This window comes from Protobothrops mucrosquamatus, unplaced genomic scaffold, assembly GCF_001527695.2.
Source record: "Protobothrops mucrosquamatus isolate PMUCROS unplaced genomic scaffold, P.Mucros_1.0 scaffold1915, whole genome shotgun sequence".
NCBI classification, from domain to species: domain Eukaryota; kingdom Metazoa; phylum Chordata; class Lepidosauria; order Squamata; family Viperidae; genus Protobothrops; species Protobothrops mucrosquamatus.
The window spans coordinates 329,545-353,973 of NW_015388039.1; the positions used below are offsets into that span (position 1 = coordinate 329,545).

Consider the following 24,429-nt stretch of genomic DNA (forward strand, 5'->3'; position numbering starts at 1 on the left):
TCCTTGATAGTTAGCACATCAAACAAGTATCTGATAATCCACATTTTTGCATACAGGTCATTAAAATAATCAGAACAATACATATCTCTTCCTCTGTCATATTCCTGTCATTCCTATTTGCAGACCCCCAATTTCTAATATTTGCTTGTTAGCACCAGCCCGTCTTATCAGTATGGCATCTACTTCTAGAGTTTATCAAAGCTGATGATGTCCTTAGCAAATGGTTCATTTGGGAGCCATGATAGACACATCAAGCAAGTTAATCCCCTTCTCCACCAACAGAATTTTGACAGCTGGCCATCAGAGTCCACCAAGTTGCAGAGATGATACATCTGACATACCCTAGAATTGAAGTATTTTTGTCTGGAGATCACCCTCACATTGGCATTGTTGCCTCTTTTAATGGAGTCTCCTGATTTTCCCCCAAGCAACTTCAAAGATGTCACTTGCCACCAGAGGTAAGGCTGTTGTTCCAATTGTTGATGACTTTTGGTAACCCATATGAAGACATCCTGTCCCTAGGACACTATTAACCAGGTAAATAAATCTATCTGGAGAGATCTGTTCAATGCCAAGTGGTATAGGAACACTAGTCTACAGATCAGCTGTAGTATCAGTGGAATTCCAGGTGGTTAATCTGGAGTAAAAGTCCTTACCTTTGTAATTTAATTCATAATACTGCCATTGATTAGATTTCTAGTAATCAGCAGTTTTCCCCCAAATACCCCTTTCTTCTGCCTTCTGTTAAGTGATTCATAAGTTATTGGTGTCCTAAAATCACAGAGAATGAAGTAAGGAATTTTCTTCCATTTCTTCAAAGGCACAATACTGCAGCAGAACCATGATTCAGAGAGATCCATGTAAGAGAAACAAATTAATCATTATTTCCCTTCAGTAAACAGCTTTTTGTCATTCAAATCTTGGCTAGCTGGGCAGTTTTGAAATTATAATATGAAGAACAGGCAATTATACCTCATTGTCTTTTAGAAAACTATTTTACAGATTTTATAGTAAAGTAGCCATAAATCGGAAGGTGCAAGCAAATTCATTAATAATAAGATACTAGACAATTTGTATAGAGATGGGATATAGGCAGGTAGGTTTGATTCCTCACCTCAGTATTGCCCATAGAAACTCCAAGGTACAGTGTAACTGATGGGAAGAGGATATTTGTAGCTCAGGGTGGAACTGTGGGGTCCTTGGTCTTGCAGAAAACAACCAGCTCAGAGAGCACCATGGACCACGCAGTACTGTAATTCTTAAAATGATGACAAAACTTATATTTAACCACTAAAGAACATCTTACTAAAAGTTTACTCCCTCAAAGTAAACTCTCATGCATAAAAGTTAGCCAGAACTCTATCAGAATAGTGAGCATATGTCTATCATGTTCCATCTTTATTTATTTAAATATTTTATCCCACCATTCAAAAAAAAAATTGCACTCAAATTGTTGTATATTTTGACATTTGTATATTCTATAAGACAGGCACAACCCTCTCCATATTTATCTTTCCATAACAAAGGTAAACAATGGCAAACTGCATATATCCTACTAAACCATAGTGCTATCTTTATCATGGCTCATAAAGTGTGGTTTGTGGTTTAATGTGATGCTTGAGTGTAATCAAGGCATCATCTTTCACGGGTCCATGGAATTTATTTTATCTTTATTTTGCTTGGAACTCTCACAAGTCCCTAAAAAGCTCTGTTTAGCAGATTTATATAACCACCCATCCACCAAAGAAACATGTCTAGGAGCTAAATAGAAATAAAATAACCAGCTGTACAGATCCACTAAAAATAAAATGGGTCGAGACTCCTAAAAATTATATTGTCAACTCATCAAACAAATCACATAAACAACAGAATTCCAACTCCAACAACTTTCTGAGCCCAGTGCTAGGTGGAAGAACCAGGTCTTTACATCCGTCCAGGAAGCCAACAGTGTTGGCCAATAGACAGAGCACTCAAGATCTTTATTTATCTTATAAGAGTCTTCACTTTTTCACACTGTCACTTTGGTTATTTTATTTTATCCTTCTGTCCTAATTCTATATCAGCAATGCAGCTGAAGACATGCATTGCCTCAGTATGTAAGGGACAACTCTTTAAATTTTGTCGAGTTGCTGCTTACTTTATTGGGGAGAAAGCCACATATCCAGCCTTTTCTGCATGTGGCTTCCATGTAAATTATATACTTATGAAATTCTGATGCCCTCCAAATGTTTTTAATTATCAACATTATAATCTCTCACAATTGACCATGAAGCATGGAAATCAAGAATGTTGTAATCTAACATTTGAAAGCCATAAAGTTGTCTATTTATCAGACTTCTCTGAAGATCAAAGATTTTTGGAAAGGAATGTTACAGAATTATCTTAATAGTGATATTGGATTACTCTGATTATATACCACAGCTGGAAGCTTTTATCTAGCAAACTGATTATCTAAGTACTGGACACTTACTGTCTATAATTTGAATGCTTCTGGTTTGTTGTGATGGACACACTCTAAGTACACTTGAATCAATGATGACTCACTTCTGGCATAGCTGGGAACCATAGGTAGGATGCTGTTTTCTTCCTCTGCACTCTGGATTACAATAGAACAAATCAGAGAAGAATTCTACCCTGTTTGTTCTTCATCTTCTATTTGATGGACTTGCTTTGTTGTAGTCTGTATCCAGCTGAGCCACAGTGCCAAGTATAAAAATTGTGTATCTCACACAATCCCTTTCTAGTTTTTAACCCATTGTTGGATGTTTCCATCACACTACACTAGAAGGAATTTTCACCGTCATTGTCCAATGGTCTTTCTTTTGCATAGGAAGCACTTGTGTAATTTTCTTCTTTTTACACTTTTTAAAAAACATCCAAAGTCAAATGTTTGTTTTCTGTTTCATCCGTGTAATCCTATGAACATTTTTTCAGAGGGAAGCATCTCAAGAGTTTCTGTGGAGCTTCTGTTTTAGTTTTAGTTTCAAAGCAGCATTGAACAAATCTTGTTTATAAAAAAATTGTTTTAACAAAATTTAATAGATTTTGTTTAATAAAAAAACATGGCTCATTTGAAAGGTGAATTTTTCCTGATGGAGGGCCTTGTATTTTGTCTGACAGGATGGTCGTGTGGCATCAGCAGTCTTGGTCAGTGCAATGTTCTGTTTCTGTCATCTCTTCTCTAATCCAGCTTCTGCTGTTCAATTGCTAAATTCAAAGAGACCTGGAGTAGTACTCTGGCCGTCCCACAGAAGGTATAGTAAATGTGTTTTAAATCATGTGCAATGTAAATTATATCAGGTGATACTAATTTACTTAGCAATAGCAATAGCACTTAGACTTATATACTGCTTCACAGTGCTTTACAGCCCCCTCTAAGCGTTTTACAGAGTTAGCATATTTTCCCCAATAATCTGGGTCCTCATTTTACTGACCTCAGAAGGATGGAAGGCTGAGTCAACCTTGAGCTGCTGAAAATCGAACTGCTGGCAGTCAGCAGAATTAACCTGCACTGCTGCATTCTAACCACTGTGCCACTCTTAGTTCCTGGATCCAGATTTTAGTCAATCTCATCCTTCTTTAACATCAACAGCTACCTTTATTTTTGTTACTTTGAGACAATGTTGACTCCTAGTGACTACCTGGACAAGTCCCTGCAGTTTTCATGGCAAGATTTTTTGTCACTGCCTTTTCCCAGGGCTGAGATAGAGAGTGACTAGTGCCCGGTCATCCATTTGGCTTTGTGCCTAATGCAAGACTAGAACTCATAGTCTCCTGGTTTCTAACTTGGTGCCTTAACTCCTATACCAAACTGGCTCTCTAACAGCTTCCTAACTGCACTCAAATCAATGGGAATAGTATTATCAAATTTGGCTGAGCAGCTGAAGCTTGGCAAGCGTTTTAAAAAGATTTTCAATGATAGTGTCAAGCATTCAATGTTATTGAAGGTTTCACACTTCTCATTTTCTACGCTGCATTCTCAAACATATATCGAGAGAGTCCTGTTCAAGTGGGCACAAGAATCTTCAGTTATTCCCAAAGAATATAAATATATGGGTTTAGACAGGAAGCCATCACCTTTTCAAAAGTAGAAAAATGTGTATTCAGACAGAAACGTCTAGATCAGACTTCCTCGGCCTGGTCCTATCTTCCCAAGTAGGAAATTATACTATAACACACATGGGGTGGAGATTATACTACAACATACATGGGGTGGGAAGTTATACTACAACACACATGGGGTGGGATGGGGAGAGTAGCGTTGGGAAAATTGGTTAAATTCTATGGCAAGGCTGAGCATGGGTCACATGCAACTTATTTTGGGACCTGTGCTCTTCTGGGCAATCTGCTACTAGCTGGTTGATCGGTAGCTGGCAACACAAATAGTTAGAAGGGAAGCCTCATGCTTTACAGAAAAGCAGTAGGAAAGTGGAGACTAAGCAGCAAATGTTTGCTACTTTTCTATATTAAGTACTCATTCTCTTATCTTAAGGGTGAGGCGACCTTGCTTCTGTAGCTTTCTAGGCAAATGTATCAAATCTATATTATTTGTTTTCTTCCTTGATTAACTCAGGATTTTTCATTGAATTTGCTCTCTTGACATTATTTAATTTTGGCAAGCATCTATTAAAAATTAAGTTCTCTTGTCAGTAGGATATGCTGTTGAAAATCTTCATTATGATAATGAACCAAGTTCCCTGTGAAGCCAAAGAACACAAGCAGTAATACATGTAGATTTTTTCTGAATTCCCTTTTTCACTGCAGGTATTTAGGATATATTTGTGATCTAATAGCAGACAAGCCTGTCCAGCCTCACTGCAAACCTCTAACCATCAAATCAGTCCTTCTCAGCCCAGTGCCCTGTTTTAACAAGCAGAGAAATGGCTGCCGGCCTTTCTGTGACATCCTTATCGGAGAAACTAGAATATTTACAACATCACAGGAGTATGAAAGAATGAAGTAAGTTCCTCTCCGTTGACTGGGCAGATAAAAATCCCACTTTGGTTGTTTGATATGTATTTACCTATGGTAGCACAGGTGAGCTAATTCATGATCTAGGCACCCTGGCTTTCAATCAATTATGATTGATGTTGATTGGATCTCAGCAGCCATTGCCTCCTTCAGGGAGATAGAAATCTCAATTGGCTGAAGTTTTCATACCTTTGAAGGATATCCGACATCAGTGACGGCGAACCTTTTAGAGACCGAGTGCCCAAACCGAAACCCAAAACCCACTTATATATCGCGAAATGCCAGGGCTGCATCAGCATTGTGGCGCCTTCGGGGGGACAGGGAGGCGCCTCTGAGTGCCGCCTCTGGAACACAAAAACCGGGGGTACAAAAATGGACCACCGTGCTGCAAGGCGCAAAAATGGCCGGCGCCACATCGCAGGGTGCAGATACAAGGCACTGTGCCATGTAAGAACGGGGCAGGGCTAGTGAGTATCACGCAGGCACTAGCTCTGCCCCATTTGCAGCACGTGCGTGCTTGTGCCCCCATGCACGGATGCATGCATGTAAAATGCTTTCCCCTTCCTCTTCTTCCAGTCCATCAATCGACAATGGTTGGTGACCTCTGCTCTACCACCTCTACTCAAGCTTGCTAGTCGGCCCCTTCGCCTCCTTTGTGCTGGGCGGGGCTCCTGCTCCGGGTGGCAGTGGTGGCCGAATGGACCTGCTGCTGGCGGCTGTGGCGCGCGTGCCAACAGAGAGGGCTCTGAGTGCCACCTCTGGCACACGTGCCATAGGTTCGCCACCACTGTGCTACATCATCCATCCATATGCACCTTCCTTCAGACTGACATCAATTAGCCAACCCTTTCATGCACTTATTATACATGGATTCCGTATATTTGATGATATTTTGTCTTTCTCTGAAGTTTTGCTTTTGCTTCTAAGCAGCTTGAATGTCACACATCCCCTGCTAATGGTATTTCAGTATACAACAATGTTTCACCATAAACAGCTTACATGTAGATGCAGTGAAAATTTTATGAGTTGTATAGAATCTACTATATGAACAGTTGTCTGTATAATCTATGAATTGAACAGTTTTTGAGAATAGCCAGATCGTTACATTTAGAAGTCAGAATAAAAATAAATAATATTTTTATTTTGATCCCCGCTTTGAGCTTTTTTACTCCACCCAACTCAACTACAATGAACTGCAGTGTTCAACTTCTGGGTTATAATTCTTTATTCACTGTGAATTCTGTGTTTTGATTCCTCATGAATACCACTTTAGACAGAATGTTCTGCTTGTTTTTTTTTCCCCTTAGGGAATTCCGTGTTCAAGAAGGAAAAGTTGTTATTCCACTAGGAGTCACTGTCCATGGTGATGTAGTTGTTTCTGTCTACCATATGCGATCAACCATTGGGGGACGGCTTCAAGCTAAAGTATGACTTGATGTATCTTTTAAATGCAAGGTTAAACATTAAGGAATATTAGCTGATCCAAAATATTTTACTATTATGCTATAAAAATTGGATTTAAGCATATAACTCAGAAAGACAGTTTGTTAGAGTAATGAGTAAAATGCAAGAATATGGAAAAGCAAATTTAGAAAAGTTATGATGTTTCTTACTGAAAACTCTTTGGTGCCTGAAGGAAAAAAATTGCTCTGATAATGTTGCTGAAATATTATGTTCATACCAGTACTTGATGTCAGCAAATAGAAAATGAACAGATTCATTCATTACCATGGTTGCTGCAGAAGCAACACACATCCTGCATATAACAAGGGTTGTGTCAAGGATAATATGAAAAATACTGCTTCCACAACCAGTCCAGCCCCGGATCAACCATTAAGCAAAACAAGAATGTGCTTTTGGCACTACAGAGTGTTTTCCTTTAGCTATCATGCCCTTAACACTTTCACTGCCAAACTCAACTTTAGTTTTCATCTGTTATTGGGCCAGCCGTCAGTCAAGCAATGGAAAGCCAAGGGACACTGTTGTGGGGCTGTGTTTAGTGCATCAAATGGTCTTAATCCAGCCCTGAAGCAGTCAGAAAAATCCAATGATTCCTGCCCTAGTTAGATTCCCGCCTGTTCTTAGAAAACAGTTAGTGAGGTGCTTTGATCCTAGGCTTGGGGAGAGGGACTAGCCCAAAGTCACTTGGTCAACTTTCATGCCTAAGGCAAGATTAGAACTCACAGTTTCTAGCCAGGTGTCTTAATCACCAGAGCAAATTGTCTCCCTAGACCAGGGGTCCCCAACCCCTGGGCCACAGCCCACTATCAGGCCGTGAGCTGTTTGGAACCGGGCATCTCCACTTGTACAAGCAGCAGGCAAGTGCACATGCATGCATCCCCACTTGCACAAGCAGCGGGTGATCATGTGTTTGCGTGCTTCATTTGTGCTTGCGCGGAAACATTCCCTCTCCCCCTCCAGTCTGGTCTGAAAAACTGGAAAGGTTGGGGAACTCTTCTCTAGACCAAATTTTTATTTCTTCATTGTTTCAATATTGATGCCTATAGTAATAAAATTGAATTCTTCAACAATGTACACCTGAAATTTGCTATTGTTTTCTTTAATTTTAAAATTATGTATTTAACATTTCTTACAGATGACAAACACACAAATGTTCCAGATTCAGTTTCACAGTGGATTCGTACCTCTGGGATCAACAACATTAAAATTTACTAAGTAAGTATCCTTAGAACACTGAACTGCATATACAGTAGGAGGTCTTCTTGTAATAAGTATCTCAAAAAGCTAACAAGTGGAAACTGTAGATTTGATTTATTCAAGAAATATTAACTCACCTCCAAAACAGGAATATTTCAAATTAGGTTATAGAATATAATTCCATAAGAACAATTCCAATGCTTTAGCGAAATAAATTCAGCTGCAAAAAGCGAGTAAAATATTTCAACATATCAAATCTAATTTTTAATAAATCAAATTAAACACAGGCAGATTCTAATAAACTCACGGTATAATTATTGCAAAGTTTAGACCACATGGGAATTTAAAATTAATTTCAACTTATTCTGCTGCATGAGGCTTGGGTATCCTATTCATGTAATATGTGAGCAGTGAGCAAGGCTAATCAATATTCATTGATCAGAAGCCTGCAAACCAGCCTCTATATAGAGATGAATTTAGGTAATTAGAGAAGCCAATAGTGCTAACTTGGCCAGAGAATTCTACTTAGGTCCTTTCAGCTGCACTAATAACTCTATTTCTCTTTTCTGTTAGCTGAAGAAGTCAGTCAATGCTCAGGAAATAGTAATTCAATCAATCAATCAATCAATCAATCAATTTATTATTACAGCCGAAGGCCAACATATAAATTAAACGAAATAGTAATTGAGTTGTAGTAGCAGAGGTGTTGAGAAGGCTACAAGGATCATAACTACTTCTGTGAATGCTTAGGTCGGGTCACAGATTTCTGTAAAACTATCTCGTGCGGAACTAGATTTTCACCAAAGAAAACATTAAATGTGAATGAACCTTTTTATCTGCTCTAAAAGGAACTGTATACAGGTAGTCCTCGGCTTACAACCACAGCCGAGCCCAAAATTTCTGTAGTTAAGTGAAACGTTCGTTAAGTGAACTTTACCCCATTTTATGACCTTTTGTACCACAGTTCTTAAGTGAATCACTGCAGTTATTAAGTTAGTGACACGATTGTTAAGCGATTCTGACTTCCCCATTGAAAGAAAGAAAGTCGCAAAAGGTGATCACGTGGCCCCCAACCACTGCAACGTCATAAATATGACTCAGTTGACAAGCATCTGAATTTTGATCACATGACTGTGGGGGTATCGCAACAGTCGTAAGGATGAAAAACACTCATGTGTCACATTTTTCAGTGCCATTGTAACTTTGAATGGTCACTACATGAACTGTCATAAGTCGAGGACCACCTGTGTATCTTTTCCTTCAGGTATCTATGAAATATTTTCTGTATTTATTCATTTGAAGTCTGGGAATACATTAAGTCCACAATACCCTTCTCTGTTTCCGATGCAAACTGTACTCCAACGTCCAGATACTTAAATCTTAACTAATTTTTTATTAGGAAGTTCTATTGGATTTCTTGCTACCACGTAACATTAGCAGTTTGTTTAAAAAGAATTAATCCTATGGTATAAGTAATTGTCATTACTACATTCAGGTTCAAAAAATATGATTGAACAGGTGATCTTCAAACCATTTCTTTGATTTAATTTGAATCTTTAGGCCTGAGCTGGATGCATGTGATTCACCAGAAAAATATCCCCAACTCTTCCATGTCATTGTGGAGATAGAAGTAGACTCCACTGATAGGCAAACTGACTTAACTCCTCCATGGGAGAATTTCAGCACAAAAGACATCAACCCCAGCATTCTTTTCTCATCGCCTCAGGAACATCAAGACACCCTTGCTCTGGCAGGTAAGGAAGGCATTCGTTTTATCTGGGGGAATAATCCCCAGCCCACATAGATAATGAGTTCCACTTCATAAAATCCCCAGTCAGCATGGCCAAAGACTGGAGATTTCAGCTTTCATGAAAATATCAAGCTTGGCTATTTTAAATTCACTCATCTTTGATTTATCTGGACTCCTTTTACATTATAGGTAGAAGTTCTGTAGATGCAGTACAAGATAACCTAAAGAATGTTGGCCAGGGTGCATTCTTGTCATCTCTCAGCTGGCAAGGTATATATGATTTCTCCTCAAGTCATCTATCTTTCAGAACTCGCAGTTAATTTATTAGTTTCCTTCCCTCCTCCTCCATCTTGCTGCCTCTTTTCAGGGACCTCATACATACTACGCCATAGTCCACAGGCATTCTTTAATTTATACAAAATACCTGCATGTGCATGGGATTCAGTTGAAAATTTTAAGACACAGCCAGATTTATTCTTGCTATTTGCACACAGCAATGTATGGCCGGAATGCAAACACCATACATTAATTTATGTTTTGGATATTCTTTGTGCGTTGAGAATTAAGCACTGTTACTTGGATTAAGCATAACTTAATTATCATTGTTGGTACCGTCTGCTTTCACGTGCGGCTGTTTCACCCCCAGGGATTATTTTTTTCTGCCATAGAAGAACCACAAAGTTGCTAGCTGACAGTAAGCTGTTTTTACTACTTAGATCAAAAGGCAGAAAGAGCCAGTTCTCATCCCAGCTCTGAGGACAGGGCAGCACTGGTCCATGAAGAAAGCGAGCAATCCGATGAGGAACTCTTATCCCTCTCCAGCCAGCACAGCGGCACCAGCACTGACAAAATCCACGGCATTTCAAAGCACAGCAAAAAGCAGCAAGAGCAGCCAGCCCCACCTCCACAAGAGGACGTAGATCTTCTAGGTTTGGACGGTACTCCTATGAACTATCCAGCGGCCCCCACTGCACCACCATCTAACTCAGACTTGCTGAGTGACCTTTTTGGGGTTGGAAATTCTGGAGGATTAAACCAAGGTGGTCAGGGAGCTGCTGAAGATGTCTTTCAGATGGGTGGAGCTGGTTCGGCACAGTCAACTCCACGGCGGCCTGTAACTTCAGCATCCCCTTCGTTGTCCCCAAGAATAGGAGAAGGTAAAAAAATCTTAACCATAACATTGCTTTGCAAAGAAATTCACTTTAAGCAATTGATGCTAAACAAGATTCCTCATGAAAAAGAGTTGCGTCTTCCTTTGGATTCATAAATTACTCTTCGTGATTATTAGTTCGTACAGCTACTAACTGCTATGTTTTAAGACATGTGGATAGAAGTTTTTTTTTTAAATCTCTCCTCAGAACTCAGATGTAAATGCCTCCATTTAGTGCTGGAAAATTTTCCCTATTTGCCAGCAGTTTCTTCACTCCCTCTATTTTATGCTACTTAGGAAAATCTGGATTTTTTTTTTGCAGGATAGGCATAGTATTGCACTGGGAGATAAGAGAATGGGAGAGTTTCCTTGTGTGAATTTTCAATCCTTTCTAGCCTCGTTGTATATTTTAAGAGAGAGACTGTGAATATGTGCAATATAAGATCCAGTTCAGAACCATACATTTTGTTGTTCTGATCCCAAGAAGTAATCCTTTAACAGTAGGAGGATGGCTAGGAGAGAATCAGGATGACAAGATGAAAAAAAAATCCATCTTTAACAAGGAATGCTTAATTAGGCTCTTTTTGATTTTATCTATTGCTACTCTGGTTACTTGGTTTTTGAAAAGAATTGTGAATTCTATTAACTAGACGTAATGCTAACCAGCTATTATTTACCTGGTTTCTTTCTCTAACTTGATTGTATACTATACGCCAGGGCTTTTCAACCAGTGGTACGGGTACCACCTGTGGTACATTGGCACCTGGCAGGTGGTACACGACCATCCTAGAAAAGTGGTAGCGGGGGAGGGGAATGAGCTGAACCGGTGGCAGCACCGCACAAGCCTGAGCGAGAGATGGCTGGAGCTGCAGGGCTGTCAGGGCTCAGCAGAAGAACCAGGCGCTTTGGGGCTGTCAGGGCTCAGTGGAAGCACCAGGATCAGCACCAGGCTCCAGCTGGAGCTCGGCGCTGATCCTGGGGCTTCTGCTGAGCCCTAAAGAAGCACCAATCAGCTGGAATGTTGCAGCATCTCCAGGGTCTTGTGATTTACATTCAGATGCTTGGCAACTGATCCATATTTATGACGGTCACAGTGTCCCAGGGTCATGTGAAGTGACCAAAACCTGCTGCAACCACCCAGCAGATGGGGGGGAATAAAAACCAAACACCCCCCACCCCACCCCTGCTGCCAATCCCCAACAGAAATGCTCATAACAATGAAAACCTCGAACAGGAGGAAGAGCGCCGCTGGGTGGGCAGGCAGGTGTCTTGCTCGGCTGTGGCTTGGGGGGCACTTTTTTCAGTGCCATTGTAACTTTGGACAGTCATTAAGCAAACTGTTGTAAGTCGAGGACTACCTGTACTTTATCACTTTTTTCCTTTTTGGGGGGGGGTCATCAAATTTTTGACACCTTGCTTGACTGGTGGTACTCAGATATTGCCATATCCTAAAAGTGGTACAATGGGTGAAAAGGTTGAAAAGCCCTGCTATACGCCAATGGAGCAGGATATGTTATGACACCTACTGGCATATCCTGTGCCCTTGCACATATAATCATTTACCTATGCAATCTGAATTGCCTATTTATAATGTGACAACAGGCATTCTTGATAAGTATTTGCTGAAAGTTGTGTGTCATCTATCATCACCACAGCATGGGTCCACTGTTGTTTTTCGCAACCTAATGGCTACTGTGATCTCCCTCTCCATGTTTATATTAGATTAAAAGAATTGTGACACTTGCTTTGGCAATGGTTCACCTTAATGACACAGTTTATGTAAAGTTAAGAATATTACATTATTTCTTTAAAATGTAAGTATATTGCCCAGTATTGGAATAGAAGGAGAAGCATGTTCTTAGAACTATTTTTTTTTCCAGCAACTGCCTTTGACCCGTTTGGGGGTAGTCCTAAGCAACCTGTCCCAGATCTTTTAGGCTCTTTCCTTTCCTCAAATGCCAAAAGTGATCCTTTTATTCAAGCAACAAGGAGTCCTTCACCTACAGTGCAAGGGGATCCCTTTAGCATGGGTATGATGTCTTCTTTTATTTTTGAATTATGACAAAAACGATTAATGGTACCAACCTTTTCCCTCTTGAAATGTGGGTCATTTGCAAACAGAAGAAATAAAATGCTTTATTTTTCAATTTCGTTAAATGGTGCTGTGAACAGCATCTGTTCACGAATGAAAGCGAATATATGTGTCCCAGGATAATATTGCAGGATCCAATCTGGGTTGGTAATCAGGACTAGAAGTATAGTTTTCCAAGCTTTTGGGCGCATGCTGGAGCCCATCCTGAGGGAACTTCTCTCTCTGGTAACTGACCCAGATTGGATCCTTCTGTATCTGTTCAGCAGTAAAATAGAACATTGGATGGTTATTAGTAAGCATTTTGGGAAAACTCTCATATTTTTTAAAAAAATGTGAATAAGACTGTAATTTTATTTATAAAAAAATGTGGAATCTGTTCATCGTCAGTGATCCAGCTTAACCTTAGCAGACAGTTCCCAGACACTCGAAATGGCATGGCTGCATGAGGAAATTATTGCTTACATTTAAGTCATTGACGTCTTCTGCTAACATGAAGTAGAAGCCTGTTTCATACACACAGTATCAAGTGTTTATTTTCCAATCTTTCCGTGGCTGAAGCAATATTTTGCCTTCTGCTTTTCACCCAATGTCATGGAAAAAAATCTATCTGGTGGCTAATAATCCATTGGCATTATTAGCTGGTCATTGGCACAACTGATATTTCTTTGTTGAGAACTCCAGTTCAAACACAAGCCCTCTTTGATAATTGACCCTGCCAATATTTCAGAATGAGGTTATGCACACCTGATCCCCTCCAGGGTTTGTACTAGACTATCATAGCAAAGGCATCCACAGTTAAGGACAAGGAAAGGATTAAAAAAATAAAAATCTAAAATGTCTAAGGTCCAAAAATGCCTGGACACAATAGTCAACACAGCCGATATTTTGGGAATTGTGTCCCCTCAAATGTTATTGCCGAACAATTTTGTCCATCCTCCTACTTTATACAATTGGGAAGATGCAAAAATGGTTGAAGGAGACACTGCTTTCTTCTGAGTAAATAAGTAGAATTTTAGCCTTCATGCATTCTAAGAAATAAATAAGTTGCTGGAGGCTAACACTTTGCTTTGCAGCATTGAAGCTTGTATTTTTTTTTATTAAAAAAAAGTGATATGGAATTGGGAACATACTAGTGCACTGATATCCATTAGGAACCTGTTGGCTGCATGTGGTTAAAGCATTTTTAATAGGCATTGTTGCATGACAGTCTTTATTATTATTATTATTATTATTATTATTATTATTATTATTATTATTATTATTATTATTATTATTATTATTATTATTATTATTTATATACCGCCCTATCTCCCTTACGGGACTCAGGGCGGTGAACAGGCGATAATAAAAATCACAATAAATATTAAATAAAAAGCCTGCTCTAAAATACCCCCTATAAAAACCCCTACCAAAACACAATCAAAACTACGCCAGGGGTTGCATGTCAACTTCCTCCTATGTAAAGTCCATGAACCTGAATTTTCTAGATGACAAAAAGCATGCATGTTGATTTTCTGAAAATGAATGTAGAACACTTTAGGTATTCATTTCTGCTGAAATGAGTACTCACAAGCTATTTATTTTGAGAAAACTGCATATATATTTTACTTAACGAGAAGATATGGTGAATTTCCCAGAAACAATGTGATAAAAGCTAAAAAGAAATGCACAGAGAACTTTTTATAGCACTATTTTAAAAAATATTGCTAAATGGCAATATTTATCTTTTAAGGTTCTTCCAGTACACCCACTGTTTCCATTCAGCCAGATGTTTCAGGAGACTGGGAATGGCCTAGTAAATCAGGTTTGTCTGAAACCAATATATAATATGTTTAAGATGATTTATAGCAATAGCACTTAGTGCTTTGCAGCCCTCTCTAAGTGGTTTACAGAGCCAGCATATTGCCCCCAACAATCTGGGTCCTCATTTAACTGAAGGAAGGATGGAAGGCTGAGTCCACCTTGAGCCAGTTAGACTAATATTTAACATGTTTAAGATGATTTATGTGAAAGGTGTTCACCTAGGAACGGTGACATTCATCATCGGTTTCTAAGTAGTTATTTGTTTGTAAGTTATATATTTCACCTTCCCTTCAAGAGCTCAAGATGACATAGTATATAGCACTATTTGGGGTGGAGGGTGCCTTCAAATTTGTATTGATTCCTGGCGATTGCCAGGACCAGTCATTGTATTTTGCTTAGCAAGATTTTTGGAACTATTTTGCCATTGCTTTCATCCTAGAGAGAGAAAGACTGGCCTAAGATCACACAACTGTTTTCATGCCTAAGGCAGGATTAGAACTTATTGTCTCTTACTTCTTAGCCTGGTGCCTTCACCACCTACACCAAACTGAAGTGGCAGTTAGATTCCTATCAGGAATGTAAGAGGGGATCAGCCTCCATCAATTGTTACTTAAGTTTTGAAAATATGCTTGTTCAATGGACACAACACATTTAACTTTAAATGTTGAACAAGAACTGCCCAAAGGTGTTACAGAAGTCCTCATGAAATATAAAAATATTACATCCAGAAAAGTATTGATGTATTACAGAGATTTTACAAAAGCATGTGTACTGCAAATTATACATGCTGTTATTTATATTTATCTAGTTGTCAAAAGCCTTTTTATAATACATGAGCCAAGTTAATATGCTAATTAATAGCATAATTTAATGAAAAAGTAATCTAGATATTATTTTTTTCTTCTCTAGTTTGTCAAAGGTTATTTGGTGCTTGTTGAGACTTGTTCAACGATGTTGTTTGAATATATCTTCAATACAGATCTTGTAGAAAGACATATTCCCAATTCTATTAATGATATACTTTGCTTATATTGAGCTAACCAACTAGTTTATGCAGTTGGGTTGTGCTGCTTTTAGCTCTGAGATCATTCAATTATATTTTGTAAACTTGCTTTTTCTCTTCTTACGTCATCTAGGTATGGTGAGCAAATCAACTGCTTCCAGCCCTACAGGATCAGTGCACAACACCCCTACACATCAAGCCAAACCACAAACTCTGGATCCTTTTGCTGACTTGGGAGCTCTTGGTGCAAATCTAGCAGGTTGACTAATGATTGCATGGCCAAAAGACATGTGTATTCAGAAGTGCATGTTCATATAACAGTATGCTATTATTAATGTCTGTTGCCTGCATCTCCAGAATGAATAACCATAGTCAGCCCATGAATGGCAGATAACAAAATGCTGCCACTTTCCCAGCTCTCAGTGTTTAATACTAGACAAATGTTAAGTTATTGGGGGCTCTTCTAATGCTAATAGATTATATCATATAAATAGTTTGATTGATGATCTTCAACAGTACATTATCTAAAAGTTGAACAATTAGAAGTTACATATCTCATTCCATCTATCATTGCAGCTTTGGTTTTGTATGAGAAAAATTGCCCATCTTAACCAACACAGTTAAGGAAATAAGTAAGCACATTAACTGCAACCCAATTAATAGATCATAAAATGTATGGAATTGTCCATTTTTCAATATCTTTCCAACGCCTTCCCCCATTTTTTCATTAACCTTTAAAGCCTACTATGATAGTATCAACTAATTTTATAGTTTTCTTTCCTGTTTGCTGCCTCATTTGTTTAAATTTCCCATTGATGTTGAAATAAGGTCCCTCTTTCCTGGATTGGTTTTCTGTTGGTTTACAGAATCAAGGCCAAATAGATAATTGATGTGCTGCGGCATGGCTGTTTGTAGTTATTATCTTTTTTTAATTTATCTCACAGTGTCATGGGGATCTTTTAGAACTGGAGCTGGAAATCTCACTCACTCACACACACACACACACACACACACTTTATGCTTTTTTCACTATTTACAGTGAAGCCATTTATAGCAGTTATTTACAGCAAATATATACACACAATTTCAGTGTTCACTCAATGTCAGGTTTCCTCCTAAGTGTCCCTCACTCCTCCTTCCCTTTTTAAGAGAGATGGTCCCCTTCTAGCTCCCTGCTTCCTCTCCCTTTTCTGGGATTATCAAAGTCAGAATGAAAAGAAAGGAATGGGCTAGATTAATGTAACATGCTCAGCATGGCTTGACTTTCTTCTGGATCTATTCAGCTACAATACTGCTTCTCCATTGGTAAAAGAACCTTTCTCTGGATCCTCTGCCTAGTCCAGTGGTTCTCAACCTTTTTAATGCCACGACCCCAACCGGTCGTAAGTCGAGGACTAAACCGGTCGTAAGTCGAGGACTAAACCGGTCGTAAGTCGAGGACTTTCCCTGCCCGGGAGCGCCACGCATGCGTGGTTCCGCCCCCTGCGCCGGCCAAGGCGTAGCTGGCAAGCGGCAGAGATGGAGCAGGCCGACCACCAGCTGGCCCAGCCCAAGGGAGGTAAGGCACCCGCCGGAAAAGGGGGAAAAAATGGCGGACAAAAAAAATGGCAGACAAAAAAAATGGCGGACAGCCTTGCTTGGCGACCCCCATGAAATGGTCGATCGACCCCAAATGGGGTCCCGACCCACAGGTTGAGAACCACTGGCCTAGTCCTTTCCTCAGAGGGCTTTGCCAATAACCCATGAACCTCTTCTTTCCTGCCTTGAGCCTTGGTGAAGATGTCCTCTCTCTGGGCTTTTATTTCCCTTCTTCCAGGGACCTTTCTTTTCTCTCCCTAACTGGTGACTGCTCTGCACATCCACAAAACTTTACTGTCCAACTTCTGTCTCCAACTACCCTATTTTACACAGCATTTTTCTGTTGTTTCCTTCTTCTCTCTCTCCCTCCCTCCCTCTCATTTGCAATCTGACCAGGAGCATGTCCCTCAGAAACGTGGAGGTGGGTGCTCTCTCTCCCCTAGGGCTGTAGTCCCCAACATCCATATATCAGACTGGACCAATGGGCCTGCTGCCTCTACATCTCCTCACATCAGCTTGCCTAGCAGGAGTTGTGACAACACAAATGGCCTTCAAGCCCAGGACTGAGCTGCTCCTCTTTTTTTCTCACTCCATTTGTTGACTCACACCAGCAGCTATGCCAGGTCATATGCCACAAGTCAGCAATAGGGAAATGATACAAAGATGCAAGCAAAAGTGTAACATTAGGATTACAGTTGATGAGATCTTAAAATATATTCTTAATGAATAGAATGATGCCTTAAATATGATGAACAAGTCTCTTGATTATATATTTGAGTTGATTGGATGACTTTTTGCTTTGATCCCCACCCACACCCCAAGCAAGCAATCAACCATAACTTCATCCTGCAGTTGAAAGTAATGGGACATATAAATTTATTTGTTCTGGAGAAGTTGAAGGATACAGTCATTCTCCACTCTTATTCCCAAATCTATTAGGAAATATGTCTTATAACAGAGGTCACCAACCTTTCTCGGTTGGCAGATCGGAGAGAAAGGGAGGGGGCAGCATTTTACACATGTGCGAACAGGGCCGCAAGCATGCGCGTGACGCAAACGGGGTGGTGCTAGCGCCCATGTGATACTAGCCTTGCCCTGTTCTTACACGGTGCTCCATTTTTGCTCCCTGTTGGGCGTCGTTGACCTGTTTTTGTGCCCCGCGGTGCGCCATACTATTTTTGCGCCCCGCAGCTGCGGCACTAACACAAGTGAGGGGGTGTGTGCGCACATGTGTGCGCACTGGCCAGCCTGTCCTGTGGCCCATTGGTCAGCAGGCCACGGCCTGGCAGTGTGCCATGGCCCACAGGTTGGAGACCCCTGTCTTATAAGATCATTGTGCCTATATACTATTGCAGAGTATAATACTTTTTAGCATTATAATCTTGGAAATGTATTTTATTTACAGTTCCCAAGACTTGATACTTGGTTATAGGTGTAGCAATTCTCATTCTGGTTGCTTACTAAGCCAAATGTAACATTAATACATTGCTTTACTTCACGTTCCAGGTTGTCCTTCCTTTGCCAGCAAACCCAATACACCTACAGGAATGGGAGGGGTTTTTCCTCCTATGGGATCACCACAGAAACCATCTCCCCAACCAATGGGAGGTGGCAGCTGGCCACAGGGCTCTGGATTCCCTAGGCCTCAAACTCAGTCTAAACCTCAACAAAGCATGCCTCATTCTTCTCCGCAAAATAGGCCGAATTATAATGTGAGTTTTTCTGCAATGCCTGGTGGTCAAAATGACCGTGGAAAAGGATCGGGCAGTTCTGGTAACTGAACTTTTACTTTTTTGAACTATATTTTAATACAAATTATATGTTGCTTGGTAGGCTACGAAGTGTGATATTTTCATGGCAAGTCTCAGTTAACTATGATATAAGTGACATGTCTGAAATTAAACTAGACTTTACAGTATTATATTCTACAATACATTTCACTAGATGTGGAAAGAGAATAACAAAACTCAGCTATACCATTTTACAGCATTATACTTATAATTAAAAATTTTAATTGCCTCATGTTCACCAGTTTAAAAGAGCTGAACTTCTCAAATGCAAATAAATGAAAATTAGATTCATATTATTTGAACTGCTGAGCGAGTTTAAGCCCAAAATGGGCATATCTGGTAAATCAAAGAAGAGGAATCTTATTCAGATGGGTAGGCTAGAAAAGGCAATATATGGAGTGCTAAACTTCAGGTAGTCCTCAACTTACAACCAAAATTGAGCCCAAAATTTCCATTGCTAAGTGAGACGTTAAGTGAGTTTTGCCCCATTTTATGACCTTTCTTGCCACAGTTGTTAAGTGAATCTGGCTTCCCCATTGACTTTGCTTGTCAGAAGGTCGCAAAAAGTGATCACATGACCCCCGGACACTGCAACCGTCATAAATACATGCCAGTTGCCAAACATTCAAATTTTGATCACGTGACCATGGGGATCCTATAACAATCATGAGCGTAAAAAACAGTCATGTCACTTTTTCCAGTGTTGTTGTAACTTTGAATGGTCACTAAACAAATGACTGTAAGTCAAGGACTACCTATATACATTTTCATAAAAGATCTGTAATTGAATCTCCACTGACATGCTGTTGTAGAAAGCTCTGCTTACAACATTAGCCCTGAAGGAGAAAGTATAAATTCCCGTTTTTCTACGCTCTAGATGCCTACATATTACCTCGTTTGGCTTAAGTTCTGTGGTGCAGTAATTTGATCGTTTTAGAGAAATATTGTAGTATTTCAAATCAGGAATAATAATACTTATTTTTATTTTATTGTTCAGATTCTAAGCCCAAACTGTCTGCTGATTTTGAGGATCTCTTATCTGGTCAAGGTTTTAATGCTCACAGAGACAAAAAGGGTCCCAGAACAATAGCAGAGATGCGAAAAGAAGAAATGGCCAAGGAAATGGATCCTGAAAAATTAAAAGTAAGCCTTGGGATAGTTTAGAAATTTTAAAATTAAAGTTTCAAAGGTGTATTAGGATGCAGTATTAATTATGTCTGCCATACATAAATAATGTCAATATGCTATAGCAGCTTCTCAGGATGTTTTGCACTGGGTTGTTTTTTCTTTATAATTTCAAAATGTTAGCATCCACATAGTGATAGTGGTGGTAGAAAGGAGGAGATAGAGAGCTGAAACTCCATTTTAAAATTCAAATTTATATACTTACTCCTGCTTCAGGAGAGTAGTTTGAGATTTCTATATAATGAAATAATCATTTTTTTCCTGGAATTTTGAAAAAGGTCTAAGCAAGTTTAGTCTAATAGGAATAATTTACATCCACTTCTTTAGCTGTTTGATTCGGGATTATATCTCTCTACACAGATCCTCGAATGGATTGACGGGAAAGAGAGAAATATAAGAGCATTGTTATCTACTATGCATACAGTGCTATGGGAAGGAGAAACGAAATGGAAACCTGTGGGCATGGCTGATCTTGTAACTCCAGAACAAGTGAAAAAGGTTTATCGGAGAGCAGTACTTGTTGTTCATCCTGATAAAGTAAGAAACAATGTCTTGGGATTCATGTTTTACAAAACTAATATTCTAGTTCTATGTTTTGCTGCAGGCAGCTTCAGATACACAAACAACTGTACATTGCTGTTACCATTATTACTTTAAAATATTAAAACCATCTACATCAAAGGTCCCCAACCTTTTGGGCACCAGGGACCGGTTCTGTGGAGAAAAGTTTTTCCGTGGACCGGAGAGTGGGTGGATTTGTGTGCTGCCTGCACCCCACAGTTGGAGCTTTGCTTGTTTGTGTGGACCGGTTTCTGGCAGGCCATGGTCCGGTACTGGACTACGGACCGGGGGTTGGGAACCCCTGATCTCCATGAGACGGTTTCTTGGGATATACAATGCATCTTGATAATCTTTCATTCATACTAGATCTACATAACCCCGGGAGAAGACTTGAAATTGATTGTCCTATTAGGAGGGGAAGGGGAGAGATAGTTTAGGTGTGAAATCTCAGGATAACTTGCAATCTCAGGATAACTTGCAATATTTCTCTTTTCAATATTAAAAAAGTCTAGAAAGTTCCAATAGGTTTCATTTAAGTGGGGGGGGGGGAGAATAAAAAAATAGATTTCTTGCGTTTTATTCCTCACAATGACTTTTTTTAATTTAAAAAAGTGTGATGTGAAAAACTAATAGTCCCAGTGTAGGAATAATTACATAAAGCACTCCACAGATCACTAGGATTAAGGTTTGATTTTGTGATAAGCAGGGCTTTTTTTCCTCATAGAACGCCCAGAACAGAGTCCTGGGACCTTTTTTGGATGGAACCTTGTAGGGGATAGGCAAGGCGGGTTGTATGACGTGTGAGTTCCAGCACCTTTTTTTTTTAATAGAAAAAAAGCACTGGTGATAAGCAACATTTTTTTTTTGCCATTAAGGTTACATTGAATGGCAATTATTAGCTAGCTAATGAGAGAGTTTGCATTACAAGTATTTCTTTAGTATAAATGAGCATGTACAACATATATCAATCCCACTATGATCAAAAGTGTGCAACATTAATTTTATTGTCATTGCTCTGTTGCTTTGATAAGTAAGACTTTTCTGAGATAATCAAACTTGATAAAATGTGCAGTGTTCCACAAATGAATAATATAGCTTTGTGGTTTGATTTGTTTCAAAAACAAGACTTAGCCCAACCCTCTTGTTTGTTTTTCATGGAATAAATCTATTGGCTTATCTGCTCTGCCTGGTTGTTCAACTCTTTTTGGAGGACAGAAATAGACAAGGTCACCTTCTATGAATCCTTATTCATTTTCACAGTGACCTTGGGGCTCTACTTCTGAAATAAAGTTTTCCTATTGCCTTATCTGGAGGGGTTCCCTCAGTTTGGGACGAAGGCTTTAGTTAGCTTAAGGTTAGTCTTCATACTTCCTGGGGTACTTTATGGAGGAAGGAAGGGCTTCAGCTGAGTCAGTGCTTAGTATTTGCTCTTATATCATTTAAACCTTTCTGTTACTGTAATTGAACCAATACCATAGTCAGTATTACTCTTGCTTTGCAAGTCAAGCTTTACTGGTTCATACCACAGCAGAATGTTTTAAAAAACTCTCTCTCTCTCTCTCTCTCTCTCTCTCTCTCTCTCTCTCTCTCTCTCTCTCTCTCTCTCTCTCTCTCTCTCTCTCACACACACACACACACACACACACACACACACACACACACACACACACACACTCTTTCACACACACACTTCTCTTGCGAGGTTTCTAGGTCTCCTTTGGTTTTATTATATTTTTTTATAAAGTGAAGTTCCACCATTTCACAATTTCCCCCATCGCCTAAAAACCCTTCACCTGAGGTGACTGGAACAAAACTAAGCCCTAGACTTAGTCTTTTTTTAAAAAAAAATATATTAAAAACCCATGGAGAAAAATGGATTTGCTTAAGCCAGGGGTAGGCAACCTTGGCTCTTTTATGACTCGTGGACTTCCTGACACAGGAATTCTGGGAGTTGAAGTCCTCAAGTCATAAAAGAGCCAAGGTTGCCTACCCCTGGCCTAAGCAAACCCAATTTTTTGTTGGATTTTTTTTTGTGTGTATGTACTTTCCAAACAGATTTTTGTACTTATGAGACCTGTTGTTTTGCTTTTCTTCCAGGCTACCGGACAGCCATATGAACAATATGCAAAGATGATTTTTATGGAGCTCAATGATGCCTGGTCAGAATTTGACAGCCAGGGTCAGAAGCCTTTGTATTAGCATTCCTCCTCAGACGTTGCTGTAGATCTGTACTAGTGCTTGTATCGTTCCTTGCCACATGATTTTCACAGCTGAGCTGAAGTCTGGCTGGAGGTGTAAAAGTATTAATACTAGCCCAGTTAAAAAAAATATTCTTCATGGACAGGAACGAAAGAAAGGCTGATCCTTATGAATTACAGATGCAAAAAGAAAGGAGTTCTTGGGACTGATCTATAATGTTCTTTCAGATTTAAACAGGCACTCTAGTAGTAAACTAGGATTGTTTGCCTTGGAACAAGTGAGATGAAATTGTCTCTTTACCTTTAGCAAAAGGGACTCTGTACCACTTTGGATGTGGCTTGATTTTGAAGTTTGTATCCAGAACTAACTCAAACTACATCCTCATTCATATGCAGTTCTTTAAAATACACTCTTTCTTATCTCAATTGGCCCTTAAATTGTTTATTATATTTTGAATAACTGGATTATGTCGCTGGTAACTTATTGCAGCCTTAAACATTGTATTGTATTTCAAGTTTCAGATTTAAACAGACATTCTACACAATAATTAAGTTTGGAGTTGCATCTTTAAATAATCAATTATATTAAGTCAGAAACCTCTTGGAGATGATATCAAAATCAGTAGCACACTGTAGTTGACTGTTCTGCACTAATAGAAACTGAGGGTGTGGTTATATTGCAAGCTTTTAAAATTCCCCATTGAGATATATTATCTTCTTACGTACAGGTGAATCCTTGACTTTTCCGTTAATTATGTTCTTCCAAAATTTTAATCGAGTTCAGTCAAACATACGTTTCCCAGATCATTTTTAACACAGCCTGATTGCAACATACTCACCTTCTAAGCCTCTGGAAATAATTTATTTTGTACCTTATTCAAATGATGGAATCTTACCTACAATAGATATATTGGCTCAAAAAGCAATAAAATACAAACATCTGTATGGTACCTATGAAGATAAAAGTGTTTTTTTCACCTTCTTACAAAACTAATTTTACATAGTACTTTTTCTGCAGAGAAACACGTAATGGCAATTTTATTTAATGAATGAAATCCAGTCACAGGCAATTATGCATTATTTTCCCTCCTAAACAGCTGTCATTATGTCAGCTTGCAGGAACAACTATGTAGACCTGGACTGAGTATTATTGATCCTGAAGTGACATTTGCAAATTGTATTTCTCATTTATTGAATGTATGGTAGCACAACAGTCCTGTCACACATTAGAATCTATTATACTGCCTATCTCCTATAAAGCTGTTCAGAGATAGGTCTAAAAAACACTGGGTGGAGGAAAATTGTCTGTATTTTCACTAGGAGACTAGTGGATGGTCAGAAGTTTTCACTCTTAAAGGGAGGAATTTCAAGATAATGTGAAAATCTTTGTCTATTTAGTGTTTTTAAGACAATCTGTTTTTTTTTGTTCTGATTTTCTAGTGAGAAACCCTTTTCTGCAGATACAGCATGTCAACCAGCCTACATTTATTTTTATATTACATGCCATCTTTTTGTTGTATCGATCCATTATTTATTGCCATTTACTGCCAATGTGAATCAAAAACACCAAGTTCTCCTTTTTTATATATACAAGACATTAAGACGTTTGAAAAAAAATATATAACAAACTGGATGTTATTTATTAACATATTATGAAATGTTTTGATCAAGTATGTGCTTGTCTATTAAA

At 39.1% G+C, this 24,429-nt stretch overlaps 1 protein-coding gene across 1 annotated transcript in view; it reads left to right on the forward strand.

Annotated features, from left to right (window-relative positions):
- The window catches only part of DNAJC6 (DnaJ heat shock protein family (Hsp40) member C6), a 40,849-nt gene extending 18,109 nt beyond the window's left edge, over nt 1-22,740 (forward strand). Inside the window, exons 6-20 of the mRNA XM_015823567.1 lie at nt 3,121-3,254; nt 4,765-4,959; nt 6,279-6,396; nt 7,568-7,647; nt 9,190-9,383; nt 9,569-9,649; nt 10,096-10,536; nt 12,410-12,539; nt 14,355-14,429; nt 14,504-14,505; nt 15,561-15,671; nt 18,512-18,778; nt 19,793-19,938; nt 20,341-20,517; nt 22,639-22,740. Coding sequence (XP_015679053.1) covers nt 3,121-3,254; nt 4,765-4,959; nt 6,279-6,396; nt 7,568-7,647; nt 9,190-9,383; nt 9,569-9,649; nt 10,096-10,536; nt 12,410-12,539; nt 14,355-14,429; nt 14,504-14,505; nt 15,561-15,671; nt 18,512-18,778; nt 19,793-19,938; nt 20,341-20,517; nt 22,639-22,740 — 2,253 coding nt within the window. The remainder of the gene's footprint in view (nt 1-3,120; nt 3,255-4,764; nt 4,960-6,278; nt 6,397-7,567; nt 7,648-9,189; nt 9,384-9,568; nt 9,650-10,095; nt 10,537-12,409; nt 12,540-14,354; nt 14,430-14,503; nt 14,506-15,560; nt 15,672-18,511; nt 18,779-19,792; nt 19,939-20,340; nt 20,518-22,638) is intronic.
- Nucleotides 22,741-24,429: the final 1,689 nt, after the last annotated feature.